Raw genomic sequence first — 15,295 nt, forward strand, 5'->3', positions numbered from 1 at the left:
TTTTGGCTCTCTCTCGTTCTGTCTGTGTCTCTCTTTGGTTTTTTGCTTTGGGGGTCTCTGTCTTAATCGCTCCATCTGTTAGTATTAGCATGGACAGCTGTAATGCCGCTCACTATTGAGACACACACATGAATAATGCCACAAATGCACACAGTTTATGTGTGCTATAGGCCAGTAATCTCTCATACAGTAAATGGACCAAAGCATTATGTAAAGCCATATGCAACTGGTTTGATTGTCTGTATTACTGTTGTGTTTCTGCTCTGGGTTTGAGTTGGTTTTAATAATGACTTAAAATATTACTTACAGACCTGTGGTTTTCAGCCCCACCCCCCCAAAAAGCTTGATGTTTTACTGTAATATTTTAAAAACAAGAATTAAGACATGCATGATATATAATTTTACAGTTGAGGAATAAAATAAAACAAACATACATTTATTATAATTTTTTTATTTTATTATTATTGTTATTATTAATATTTTATTATTATTATTATATATTTTTTATTATTACTACTACTAGGGATGCTCCAATCACGATTTTTGTGCCGATTCCTTGCCGTTGTGATCTGCCGATACAAAGTCCCAATTCTGATGCTTCAAGCATTATATAATTTGTCCATTGCATAAGCACATTTTCCCTCTATGTATGAGATCTCGCCTTACCTAAGAGAGTAAATTAAGGATGTTGCATACATTTAATTACAGGTGTCAAATCCAGTTCCTGGAGGGCCGCAGGTCTGCACAGTTTAGTTCCAACCCCGCTTCAACACACTCACCTGTAGGCTTCAAACAAGCCTGAAGGACTTATTTAGTCTGATCAGGTGTGTTTAATTAGTGTTAAAGCTAAACTGTGCAGAGCCGCGGCCCACCAGGAACTGGATTTGACACCTGTGCATTTAATGTTCAGAAGCAGCTGTACAAAAACAAAATAGATAAAACAGATAGAAAAAAGGGCAAGAAAAATTGCTGACGATGCAGTTTGGAAACATTGCTCATGTGTTGTAGTGTTATGGATGTATAACCCGGGTTGTAAAGTTGTAAACAAAGATCAGCGAGTACCAATCAAATCGTGAAATGTGATTATCGGCCAATACCAATCTCCGGCCGAGGAATCAGAGCATACCTAACTACTACTATTAATATTATTATTATTCTCATTAAGTAAAATCAGTAAAAAAAAAGGTTGATGTTTACTCTAATATTTTAAAGTGAAGAAATTAAGACACAATATAAACTGTATATAATATACAGTTGAAGTCAGAATTATTAGTCCCTCTTTTTTTTTCTTTTTTTTTTTTTTAATATTTCCCAAATGATGTTTAACAGAGCAAGGAAATTTTCACAGTATGTCTGATAATATTTTTTCTTCTGGAGAAAGTCTTATTTGTTTTATTTCGGCTAGAATAAAAGCAGTTTTAAATTTTTTAAAAGCCATTTTAAGGTCAAAATTATAAGCTCCTTTAAGCCATTTTTTTTTCCGATAGTCTACAGAACAAACCATCCTTACAATAACTTGCCTAATTACCCTAACTTGTCTAGTTAACCTAATTAACTTAGTTAAGCCTTTACATGTCATGTTAATCTGTATAGAATTGTTTCGAAAAATATCTAGTCAAATATTATTTACTGTCATCATAGCAAATATAAAATAAATCAGTTATTAGAAATGTCTTATTAAAACTATTGTTTCTAAATGTGTTAAAAACTAAATAAATAAACACCCGGGGGAGGGGTTGTTGGGTTATAAATCAGGGGGGCTAATAATTTTGACTTCAACTATATGTCTCAAAAAAAAAAAATAAATAAATAAATAATATATCATACAAAAATAAGGAATAAGAATGACAACATTTCGTACAGGAATAACAGTGCAATCTGTGCATTAGAATAATATTTTATTTACTTTCCTTGGCTGTATTTATTTTTAGCTGCATAAGGCTTAAATAAAAATTGTGCGGAAACCACAGCAGAATGAACCACCAACTTATCCAGCATATGGTTTACGCAGCGAATGCCCTTCCAACTGCATCCCATCACTGGGAGAACAACATGCAAACTCTGCACAGAAACGCCAGGTGCTTTGGTTTCCCCAACAGTCCAAAGAAATGTGGCATAAGTGAATTGGGTAAGCTAAAATTGTCCGTAGTGTATGTATGTAAATGAGAGTGTATGAGCTGAAAGGGCATCCACTGTGTAAAAACCTATGCTGGATAAGTTGGCGGTTCATTCCGCTGTGGCGATCCCAGATTGATAAAGGGACTACGCCAAAAAGAAAATGAATGAATGAATAAATATATATTATTTACTATTAACCTTTACTGACAAAGTTTTTTAAATGTTTCAAAAACAGTAAGTCACACAGGTTTTCAAAAACACTCACAGAATTGGAATTTTTGCAGGAACTTTTCCTTTTAATAAGAGCTTTGATTTGATTAATTTTTAGATGTAAAAAAGAAAAATAGAATCCAGAATTCTACAAAATGACAGGGAACTAAAGGCAGTCTAATTACTTGCAAACACAAAAGCTCCCTTCAATAGCTTCTGACATGTAATCCAGGATAACATCTGCTCATTGATCTACTCTGAGTCTAATAGAACTGATAGAAATCACCTTGTCTATACTCCTTCACATCAGTTAGAGCATATGGACTCTGCGTGTGTGTGTGTGTGTGTGTGTGTGTGTGTGTGTGTGTGTGTGTGTGTGTGTGTGTGTGTGTGTTGTGTGTGTGTGTGTGTGTGTGTGTTGTGTGTGTGTGTTGTGTGTGTGTGTGTGTGTGTGTGTGTGTGTGTGTGTGTGTGTGTGTGTGTGTGTGTGTAGGTCAGCTCACAGAGATCCTTATGGGTTTTTTTTTCTTCTTGTTTTTGATCCACTGGCCTACATACATACATTACAGAGCCAGAGAAACACAATCTCACACACATGAAGAAGGAGCGATGATAATGAGGGGAAGCTAGAAACCGCATTCGTGTACACATTCAAATATATATGCCAGTGTCACAGTGACACTGGATTCCAACACTTTATTTCAATTGTTAATTACATAATAGTATGGGGGGAGGGTTGCTCCGGTTTCCCCCACAGTCCAAAGAAATGCTCTATAGGTGAAATGGATGATCTAAATTGGAGGTAGTGTATGAGAGTGTATGGGTGTTTTCCAGTACTGGGTTGCTGTTGGAAGGGCATATGCTGGAATAGTTAGCGGTTCATTCCACTGTGGCGACTCTGGATTAATATAAGGACTAAGCCGTAAAGAAAATGAATGAATAGTTGGTGGTTCATTCCGCAGTGGCGACCTCAGAAATACATACTAAGCCAAAAGGAAAATGAATGAATGAACAACCAAAATGAGGTGTCATGCTTCCTAATCATATCCCCTAATGTTTGCATATATAAGTGAAAGAGAGGTGGACCGAAAACAAATCCTTGAAGCATCAATGGGATGTTTAGTAGAGTTCTGTGTTGTCAGAAACTGATGCTATCCTCTAATACAGCAAAGTATGTTTCCCCGAGGACTGAGATATAGAAATAATGTATTACATTTTTTGCTGTCTGGTCACATCAAACAAGACTGCTGACATCTCTTTATCTTCCTTTCCCTCCATCTCAGGTTTTTTCATGCATGGCTAGACTTGACTCGATGACAATTGCTGCCTCAGCACTACAATACATTGGTGGATCTACACATACACACACACACGATGAGGAAGACCAGTCAACAGTGTCATAAGCAGCACAGAAATGAATGTGTGTTAATTAATTGAAATGGAATTCTCCTAAAGCCACACAGTTTGAGATGGTTTATATTAGAAAGTAGAACAAACATCCTGCTGTGCTGGCAATCTGTTGGTCTTGTGTAAAACACACACACACACACACACATGAGCTAATAGCCTCATAACAAAAAAACCAACAGCATCAGGACAAACCAACCAATGCTGACTTGTCCTGTATGAAGAGTGAAGACAACTTTTATCCTAATATATAATAAATTTTACCAATATTTTATCATATTTTGACATAAATATGACACAATGAATTGTTTTACTGCGGTAAATATTGCAATACAAATATAATACAAACAGTTGATTTAAACAGTTATTTGGAAAGATGTCCTTTAGATCGACTGGGTTGATCAAGTCTTTTTTCTATCCAGTGGATCTGCATAAATCATAATAAGTTACAAGCAAAATAAATAAACAGTGCTTTATGGTTTTCTAGGGACTCTAACTGTATTAATATTCAGAAATTGAACAAGCAAGTGTAAAATAACATGGTCACCACTGTATAAACAATGAGATATAATAATATTTAAACAGCCCCTATCATGGTATTTTGAAATTACGTTCCATGCATTGTCTAAGTGAAGTGAAATATCCAGCTAAGGCTTAAATCTGAAAGTGCACTGTGTTCAAAACTATTGGTTCATCTATAAAAGAGTCGACTCATTGGGGTTCGAATGAATCGCTGCTGTATTGAGTCTTTAGCCGAGTCGGTGTGACATTGATACAGAAGTCAAGCCCTGCCTATTTGTTGCACGTGCAGACCCAAGGAAATTTAAAACCCCGACCCCACCCACAAACACGGTAGATATTAAAAGAGGAACACAAACACTGCAGCAGATCCCGGTTGAATAAAGTCACATAGACGTTATGCTCTGAAGTGTGAGGGGAAAGTTAGTGTTATTTTCTCTACCCAAATATGAGGCTGTGAAGAGTCAATGGTTGAAGTTTAGTTTTGCAAAAATACCTCAGCATTACAGCCCCAGCCTTGTGCTGTGTTCCTGTCATTTTTCTGACGAGTGCTACAGCAATCTACATGCTTACAACAGGGGATGTGCCAGACGTTCGTTAAAGAAAGGTTCAGAAAAGACTATATGGGGCTTTTGTTGGTGAGGTGAGGTGTCTTAATAACATTATTGAGAACTGGGTACTGTGGCTAACTGTACTAAGGAGCATGTTTTGAGTGGCTGCTGCAATCGGATCCAATACCAAAGTTGGCAACCCGGGGGTTTCACAGACTATACCAAAATGCTAATTACTTGGGTTGAAATTACGATAGTTTTCCGGGGAGAATAACAAAACGGGAGGGTAGGAGGAGATGGGTCTAATACGGGAGACTCCCGGTAAAAGTTTTGGCAGGTATGCTCACACATACACTCTGACTACTTTAAAATTGTTGATAAGCCATTGTGGGCATTTCTCTCTGCATCGCGTTGAACGCAATTTACCAGTCACAACAGACTGGGTCATCAGACCAACCAGCGCAGATTAGCATCGCGCCATGGAGGAGTTTGGAAACAAATGAATCACCAAACGACTCATTTGGAAGTCGTTAGGAAAATTAGGTAAAATAAATGCAGATTATAAGACAATGCAAGTGTTTTTGACCTTGCATGCATATCAGCCTGCTGTTGGAGACCCCAAAACCAGAATATGACCCTTTTTAATAAAAATCTTATAACAACAAACTCTCATACAGTACACACCCATACATATTTATTAAAGCATTAAAGTGCAACACTGCAGTGGCATCACCTGTATGATTATGATTTCCATAAACTCACTCCCACACAATGCGCTGCTATACCAGCCTGCAAAACCAGTATGAGCTCACACACTCTTCTCAAAACAATTCTCTACACTCACTCACACACACACACACACACACACACACACACACACACACACACACACACACACACACACACATACACACACACACACACACACACACACACACACACACACACACACACACACACACACACACATTCCGTCAGCGAGATGGAGAAACACAGAGAAAGAAAGCCAGAGATGAGATGAGATGAAATGTCATAGGGTGAACTCGGATCACTGGACACAAATGAAAAACTTTATGAATTCAATGACTGTTTATACTTGTGCATCTGTGGACGATGATCACCTGACTTCGAGTTTTATTCAATACACTCAGGAATAATGGTGCGAGAGCAGTCACTGGGGTGGTATCTTTTCAAAACCATGACGTGTGTACCAGCCCCTAAGCTTGAAAAATGTTGAGGTGTTTCAACCCAATTTTTGGTCAAAACTGGACAAACCCAACTGTTGTGTTGCATATTTTAATTATAGTTCTAACAACAAGTCCATAGTGCAAGTCCAGTGTCAATATAGTGCAAAAGCGGGTAAAATCAATTCTTGCTCTGCATTTGTATTCAGCATCAACTGCATACATACACACACACACACACACACACACACACACACACACACACACACACACACACACACACACACACACACACACACACACACACACACACACACACACACACACACACACACACACACACACACTCACACACACAAACACTGAAGCCTGTCCTAGACTTCACCTCAACTCTCTGTGAGCTATATCTCTAAATTTGGCTTTCATGACCACATGAACTCACATTCTGACCAAAAACACCAGTATTTGTGGGACTGACTGACACTACAAGATTTGTTCATCCTCTTCTTACATTTGCATTCAGCATCAAGTGTACACACGCACACACTGAAATCTGCCCAAGATTTCACCTCAACTCTCTGTTTGTGAATTATACCTCTACATTTATCTTTCATGACCACATCTGCTCACTTCCTGACCAAAAACCCCAGTATTTGTTAAAGATGACTGACTGACACTACAAGATTCTTTCATCCTCCCCCTACATTCGCATTCAGCATCAACACACACACTAAAATCTGTCCTAGACTTCACCTCGACTCTCTGTTCCAGAATTATATCTCTAAATTTTGCTTTGATGACCACATCAGCTCACTTTCTGACCAAAAACACCAGTATTTGTGGAAGATGATTGACTGACACTACAAGATTTGTTCATCCTCTTCCTACATTTGCATTCAGCATCAAGTGCACTATCACACACAAACACAGACACACTGAAATCTGCCCTAGACCTCACCTTAACTCTCTGTTTGTGGATTATAGCTTTACATTTTGCTTTCATGACCACATCAGCTCACTTTCTGACCAAAAACACTGCTATTTGATAAAGATAATTGACTGACACTACAAGATTTTTTCATCTTCTCCCTACATTTGCATTCAGCATCAAATGCACATACTGTACACACACACACACACACACACACACACACACACACACACACACACACACACACACACACACACACACACACACACTGAAATCTGCCCTAGACTTCACCTCAACTTGCTGTTTGTGAATTATTACCTCAGAATGTATCCTCCATCTCAATGATGGACTGACAGTGTTTATCTTCTAAAGCTGTTTTTATTCCCATTTCCATTCAGCAAGACTTGACTTCACCTTATTATAACTCAAAATTTTAGCTTGTGATATTTCAACTCAAATTTTTTGCTTCCACCATCACATGAGCTCTCTTTCCGACCAAAAACACCAGCATGTGTGAACGATGACCGACTGACATTGTGTTTCTACTCTACAGTTTCTGTCATCCTCTCCCTGCATTTGCATTCAGCATCAACCACACACACACACACTAAAGTCTGTCCTAGACTTCACCTCAACTTGCTGTTCATCCAAATTTTCCAACCAAAAACACCCTCACGCATGCAAGAAGTCTCCCACTCTTAAAAAATATATCCTAAAATTAAACCACCAGACCCTTTTTATCCAGGGGTCTGTTGCTTGCTGTCCTTATATTGCTGTCTCCAGGCAGAACGGGACATTATAAACGCATGTTTTTACCGGCACTCTCTCTCTCTCTAGCATTTTTCCTGTATCCCCCAGCAACCACAGCACTTACCCGTGTGCGCATGGGAGAAAGCAGCCCTTCCATGTCTTCTGCTCATTCCTCAGAATACCCACAATCCTTTCACTCAGACATCCTCGCTCCGGTAACGTATCCAAACCGGTGCACGCTCACCGAGCAATGAGCGCAGCTCTGGGCGCACACCCGTGGACACACTCACACACACACACTCAACGTCAGAGCATCCCCCACCCCTGCAGGAAAGCCTCACTCTCTGTGTGTGTGTGTGTTTATAGACTGTAGGAGTTTGTACTTGAGAAAAGGTTGCTGCATTTTGAGTGTGTGATAAACAACTACAAGCATTATTAGCCTCTATTCATTTTCTTTTCGGCTTAGTCTCTATTCATGAGGAGTCGCCACAGCAGAATGAACTGCCAACTTATCCAGCATTTGTTTTAGCGGATGTCATCGAATGAGCGGATGTCCAGCCCCAACCCAACACTAGGAAACACCCATACACTCTTGCATTCACACTCATACACTTAGCTTATTCAATTCACCTGTACAACATGTCTTTGCACTGTGGGGGAAACCGGTGCACCCAGAGGAAATGAACAAGGGGAGAACATGCAAACTCCACACACAATCTTAGCTAGTTCAGCTGGGACTCAAACCAGCGACCTACTTGCTGTGAGGCGATCCTGCAACCCACTGCGCCACCTTGACGCTTTAATAAATTCTCCTTCCACTCATCTTTAAAATTACAGCTAACTGAGAAAAGGACACTTGGTCTGATAGAAATTTAACATTCTGTACCAAGACCTACAGAGAGATGTTGAACAAATAATTGAACAGTAATACATTAAAAATGTTATACAATTACATTAGCAGCATTATATATTTATGGATACACATAAATTGTCATCTTTAATAAAAATAGTGACGTTCATATGAAATACTACTTTAATATAAAGTCCAATGACTTTTTTTTTCATTCATTCATTTATTTTCCATCGGCTTAGTACTTAATTCATCAGTGAACCGCCAACTATTTTGGCATATGTTTTATGCACCTTCTAGGTGCATCCCAGTACTGAGAAACACCCATACACTCTCACATTCACACACACACACTCGAAGCACTAGGAGGGAACCAACACAGGGAGAACATGCAAACTCCATACAGAAATGACAACTGACCCAGCCGGTATTCAAACCAGCGACTCTCTTGCTGTAAGGTGTCAGAGCTAATCACTGAGCCACTGTACCACTCTGACTTTTTTCAGATTTTATAAAAATGTAGGATGTATTAAACAATCCAACATTCATTCATTCATTCATTCATTTTCTTTTCAGCTTAGTCCCTTTATTAATCTAGGGTTGCCACAGCGGAATGAACCACCAACTCATCTAGCATATGTTTTACGAAGTGGATGCCCTTTCAGCTGCAACCCATATCTGGGAAATATTCACACACACATTCACACACTCATACACTACGGACAATTCAGCCTACCCAATTCACCTGTACCGCGTGCATTTGGACTGTAGGGGCCATAGCTACTACGCCACTGCGTCACAATCCAACTACATTATTAATATAATACTTAAATTCAATTTCCTGCATTAACAACAAGCTAAAGAGCAAAACTATATTAAGTAATTATACTTACATTCTTAAATATTTATATTCTTCTATTATCTTATAAAAAAATCTAAATCAAATACACTATTTTACCCAATATCTGTGTACAATATGTCTTAAACAATATATAACAAAAAAAAAACTCTAATAATAAAAAGATTTGTCATCTCATGTCCTGATAACGATTTATATCATGATACACAACATTTTCTGAATTTGATATATACTGTATGTAACCCTGGCTGTGTTTCAAAAAAAACAAAAACTTTTGTTTCAGTTGGTTTATTCATGTCACACCCCTTCACGTTAGTTCTCATGTGTTCCTTATTAGTTGTCTAAGAAATTAATTGTCTCCACCCTGTCAGCTTGTTTAGTTAATTGTTTCTTTGTGTATTTATACCCGGTTCTGTTAGTACTTCATAGTCAGTAGTTTTCTTAGTTACCCCTGTGATGTCTGTGTGTGCCCACGTTTGGTTTTGTTATCCTTTAGCTTGTTTTTTTATTATTATTATTTCTTCATTCCTGATTTTCTGCACTTCACAACATACCCACTGGACTGCCTTTGGATCTCCATTTTATAATTTCCCATCACAGACGTAACAATATATACAAAGGATTGTACTCTTTTGTATGTGATTATTTTTCTCACTTTATTTGGGACTTCAGGGATAATGTTAATGGACGTAAAATTGTCAAATTTATATAAATGACAAATTAAAAACACTTTTTAAAAACTAATGATTACAGGCCCAACATAAAATATGTATGTAAATGTAAACATTGTACTTTTAAGCCTACACTGTAAAAAAAATCCGTAATTTTACGGTTTATTTCTAGCAGCTGGAGTGCCGGAAATAAACCGTAAAATAACGGCTGTTAAATTACAGAAATTTGCCATAAAATAACGAACATTAAATTACAGAAAGTTCCTTAAATTTAAATTTTTGTAATTCCACCTCTGTTATTTTACAGTAAATTTCTGTAATTTAACGGCCGTTATTTTACGGTTTATTTCCGGCACCCCCAGCCATAAAGTTACTGATTTTTCACAGTGTGCAACTTTCTTGTCATGCTGTCATTCATGTTTCTGCCTGCATTCCCATTAAAGATAGTGATCATCCCAATGATATAAAAGTATTACAATAAACAAACTAGTTTTGGTCCCACTTTATAGTCGCTTATACCTGTGAACTTACATGGTAACTAGATGTGTAAGTATTATGTAACTACAGTTTATGTATCACACTGGTACATAGTATTTACTGGTGTAACTACACACATGTAACAAACTGAATAGTATGTGTAACAAATGTTACACATACTATTGTGTAACAGGACATTGGTAACAACACTAAAAAAGTACATGTCTGTAACAAACATTACATAAGTGCATTGTGTAACAACAATATGTACTTCCATGTACTTCTGAACACTGTATTAGAATAAGAATGGCAGAACTAACGCTGCATCATGTTTCACCTTGTGATATAAGTGTAATTACAGGGTTAATCCTCAGGAACTGTCCACTCAATATAAAGTGTAAAATGGTCACAAATTACTCTGTAATATATAAAACCTACAACTGTTTAACTGTTCAGGCAAAAAAAGACAAGTGTATTTAGAAATATATACATGCCTTACGTTTATATGTTTTTTTAAGGTAAATTCTAGAATCACATCAGTAATTCACATTAAAGGGGTAGTTTACCAAAGATTGTGTTATTAATGCCCTGTTACACATTTGAACATACACATACTATTGTGTGTTGTTACATGTGTGTAGTCACACCACTACTACACAAGTAAATACTATGTACCTGTATGTACATACACTGTAGCTACAAACTATTTACACATCTAGTTACCATATAAGTTCACAGGTATAAGCGACACCCAAATTTTTGTTTCTACATCACAAAATGACTGATAGAGAATAATATAAAAAATAGACTTTTAATTTCATCCATACAATATGTACATACAGTATATCAATTTCATTATGCACAGGTCTAGTGGAGCATTACTTGCTGCAGCTGTTTCCAAATTAGTCACGAGAGGATCCATCTAACATAGATAGATGTTCACTATGTAGGGCAGTAAGTCAGATCACTAGGATTTAGAACAGAGCTTCTGCCTCTCATTAATGCCATCATTCTCACAACCTGACACACACACACACACAGTTCCTCTCATCTTGTGTCCCAAGAGTCCCAACCCCGATTCTCAGATATCTGAGAGATTTCCTCACTGTCACAAGTCTGATCTCTCAGAATCAATTAAAATATGAAGAGAAACATGCGTAGCCGTCATGACAGATACATCTCTCTCAATTACACTTCTGGGACTTTAGCGTATCACTTCACTTCATTCAAGAGTCACAAATGTGTAAATAACTTACAACTGCAGTTTATTTATTTATTTATTTATTTATTTATTTTTGAAGCATCTATCTAATGCGTACAGACACATGTATATAAAGTTGAAGTCAGAATTATTTGCCCCCTTTTGATTTTTTTTTCTAATTGAAATATTTCCCAAATGATGTTTAACAGAGCAAGGAAATTATCACAGTATGTCTGATAATATTTTTTCTTCTGGAGAAAGTCTTATTTGTTTTATTTCAGCTAGAATAAAAGCAGTTTTTGATTTTTTAAAAACCATTTTTGGGAAAAAATTATTAGCTCCTTTAAGCTAATTTTTTTTTTTTTTGCTAGTCTACAGAACAAACCATCGAAATAGAATAACTTGCCTAATTACCCTAACCTGCCTAGTTCACCTTATTAACCTAGTTAAGCCTTTAAACGTCACTTTAAGCTGTATAGAAGTGTCTTGAAAAATATCAAGTAAAATATTATTTACTGTCATCATGGCAAAGATAAAATAAATCAGTTATTAGAAATAGGTTTTTAAAACTATTATGCTTAGAAATGTGCTGAAACAATCTTCCTCCATTAAACAGAAATTGGGGAAAAAATAAACAGGGGTGCTAATAATTCAGGGGGGCTAATAATTCTGACTTCAACTGTATATTTATGGGGACTTCCCTCAGACATACAAAATGATTTTTATACTGAACGTATATTCTTTCAACCTCAACCCTACCACTACTCCCAAACCTAATAGGAAAAATCTGCATTTTTTCCTTGTTTAAAATACTTAATTGTGTACACTTAAAAAATGCCAGGTTTCATTCAGTTCATTCATGTTGTCACAACAGAAATCGATTAAGTTATCTGTTTTTATCAATTTAAGTGGATTGAACATTGTAAGAGGCTAAATTATCATATGCATTTGTTTATTTGACAAAACATGTCTTTTTGACTCAAGAAGGTCCATACTGACTCCAAAGGCAGATACTGATAAGATCAGGGGCCTCATGTATCAACGCTGCATATGCACAAAAACTTTGCGTATGCCAGGTTTTATGCTCAAAATCGCTTATGTTTGGATTTACTAACGATGAAATGAACGTGAGAATGTGCGTTGTTCCACGCCAACTACGTACGTACATTCTTGTGTGTGTTTGTTTTATTTCCATTGGCGACTCCTAGAGGCAGTTGTGTTAAATTGCACACTACAAAGTATTTTTGAGCCGTGCAATGGCAGCTGACAGCTGTATGGGACGAGATCATCCGCATGTCTAGCAGGTATGTAAGGTTTCCATAGTATACAGTTGACCAGCCAAACATTAAAGCGCAACTTGCAGTGATCGCTGGTTTTCCCATTGTAATTGGAACTGCACACACATTGCTATAAAGGCGCCATCTGAAGACAAATTTGCATATGTGGATCAGAAACATTTCCATTCAATAAATGTGCAAATAATATGTTATGCTCAAATTCCTACTTGTGTTCCTCATGATGGAAGAGTAGACAAAATCTGATATGTAGCGGGGGAAAAAGAAGAATGAGTTCATCAGACGCTGGATTCGAACTGCGTTCTTGAATGACAGTGTCAAAACATGATGCCATGTGTGTCACCGGCTACGCCACTCACACTGATGCTGTCCTCCCTCTTTAACTTTGTTATCTCTGCCGATCAAACGGATGGAAATCACTCAACTAGCTCATTCCAACGACAAACAACGCTCAGTTTCACGTTAATTCAGATGTACAAAGAGAATATGCGTGGGATTATGCGTACGCAGTGCTTCATACATCTGAATTTTTTACTGCGTACGCACATTTACAGCTTTGCACGTAAGCAATGTTTTAGTATGATTTCAACGCAAGTCTTCATATATGAGGCCCCAGGTCCTGATTTGTGGACTTTGGGGGTTCTACAATGTGGTCACATGTTGATCGGTCAGTTTAAATGTTTCAGCATTTATGCTTTAGTCAAATGGTCAAGAAAGATACAAAACAGGTGTAAAACTCTGCTCTGTCTCTTTTCCTAGCCTGTCTTTTCCTGCTCTGCTCATCTCCTGCTCTGAAGTCTATCTTCTCTAACTCCACTGCAATCAGGCTAAGTTCTGGACCTGCTCTCTTTGTCTCTCTCTCCCTCCCCCTGTGTCTCTCCTTCTACCTCTGGTAACTTTATTTTTACGTTTAAGCTGGGTACAATTTCTATCATATGTTTTATCATTTCATATTTTATAATTTTATACAGTTATTTTGTAATTAATTCAGTTGTAACCGTAGAGAATTACTGTCATTAAATCATCTCATTTTCAAGAATTTGTGAATTACTTTTGATTTAACATCAACACTTAATTGTTTCATATTGCAATACAATACAATCACATAATATCAACGCTCTCCCCCATTTATAGCTATTAATACTGCCCTTACTTCCGTTTTTGGTATGAGATTGCAGAAGAATGATGTACAGAAAAATGTACAGTTTTTTACCATCAATACTGATAACGTTTTAGTCACTCGGCAGAACTACAGTTCGAACCGCTGTGGTTTAAAACCCATTCTTACAACATAAATCAATTAAGTTGATCCCAAAATAACTCAAGAGTTGATTTATCTAATTTCCAATCAGTAGTTTGAACGAGCAGCAAATCATTTTTGAGTGTGTGATTTATTAGCAGGGTGGCACAGAGGCTCAGTGGTTTGCACTGTCGCCTCACAGCATGAATGTTGCTGGTTCGAGTCCCGGCTGGCACAGTTGGCAATTCAGTGTGGAGTTTGCATGTTCTCCCGGTCTTAGTGTAGGTTTCCTTCAGGGGTGCTTTCACAGTCCAAAGACATGCGCTAAAGGGGAATTTGAGGAGCTAAATAGGTCGTTGACGATTGTGCATGGGTGTTTATCAATATTGGGTTACAGCTGGAAGGACATTCGCTGTGTAAAACATTTGCTGGAATAGTTGGTGGTTCATTCTGCTGTGGGCACCTCTGAAATAGAGACTGAGCCAAAGAAAAATGAATGAATGAATGATTTGTTCGCTTTTTTTCCCTCATGGGGACCAACGAATGTCCCCACAAGGTCAAAATATACTGGCATTGCTATACTTGTGGGGACATTTGGTCCAATGTACACAAACACGCATCTCTCAAAGCTTTATCTCTTTTATTTTAATATAAGACACAGTGGGCAAAAAATATTTTTTCATGTCTGTTAATTTAAATTTGCAGTTTCCATTTCAGTCTAATATAAAGAAAACATCCCACATATTATTTTAAGTGCTTTACATATGAAACTTCATTCATTTCTTTGTCTGTGTGTGCAAATTTGTTGTATTTCCATAGAGTTCAGTTAAAATAAAATTTCTTTGTAAATTTTATAAAAATTGTTTTATTTCTTCGGCACTAAGCCAAGAATTTCCACTTCAGCAACACTTACAAACAGCAAGTTTTATTCATATCTATATACTGACAAATTTAATAAAGGGATTTGCTCACAGAGTTTTTTGACATTACATTTTATTCTACAAAAAGTTGTAATGTTGTAATAAGTTGTGA

General features: G+C 37.2%; 1 protein-coding gene across 4 annotated transcripts in view; it reads right to left on the reverse strand.

Moving 5' to 3' along the window:
- frmd4a (FERM domain containing 4A) overlaps nt 1-15,295 on the reverse strand; it is a 291,695-nt gene that overhangs the window by 227,278 nt on the left and 49,122 nt on the right. For 3 of the 4 annotated variants that reach the window (XM_073929259.1, XM_073929262.1, XM_009293452.5), the window contains exon 1: nt 7,795-7,922. The exons of the other annotated variant lie outside the window; for it this stretch is intronic. In XM_073929259.1, coding sequence (XP_073785360.1) covers nt 7,795-7,827 — 33 coding nt within the window. In that variant the 5' untranslated portion in view covers nt 7,828-7,922. Of the gene's footprint in view, nt 1-7,794; nt 7,923-15,295 lie in introns of those variants that run through there. 4 annotated transcript variants of the gene reach the window in all.

Source organism: Danio rerio, chromosome 18 (genome assembly GCF_049306965.1).
Source record: "Danio rerio strain Tuebingen ecotype United States chromosome 18, GRCz12tu, whole genome shotgun sequence".
NCBI classification, from domain to species: Eukaryota; Metazoa; Chordata; class Actinopteri; order Cypriniformes; family Danionidae; genus Danio; species Danio rerio.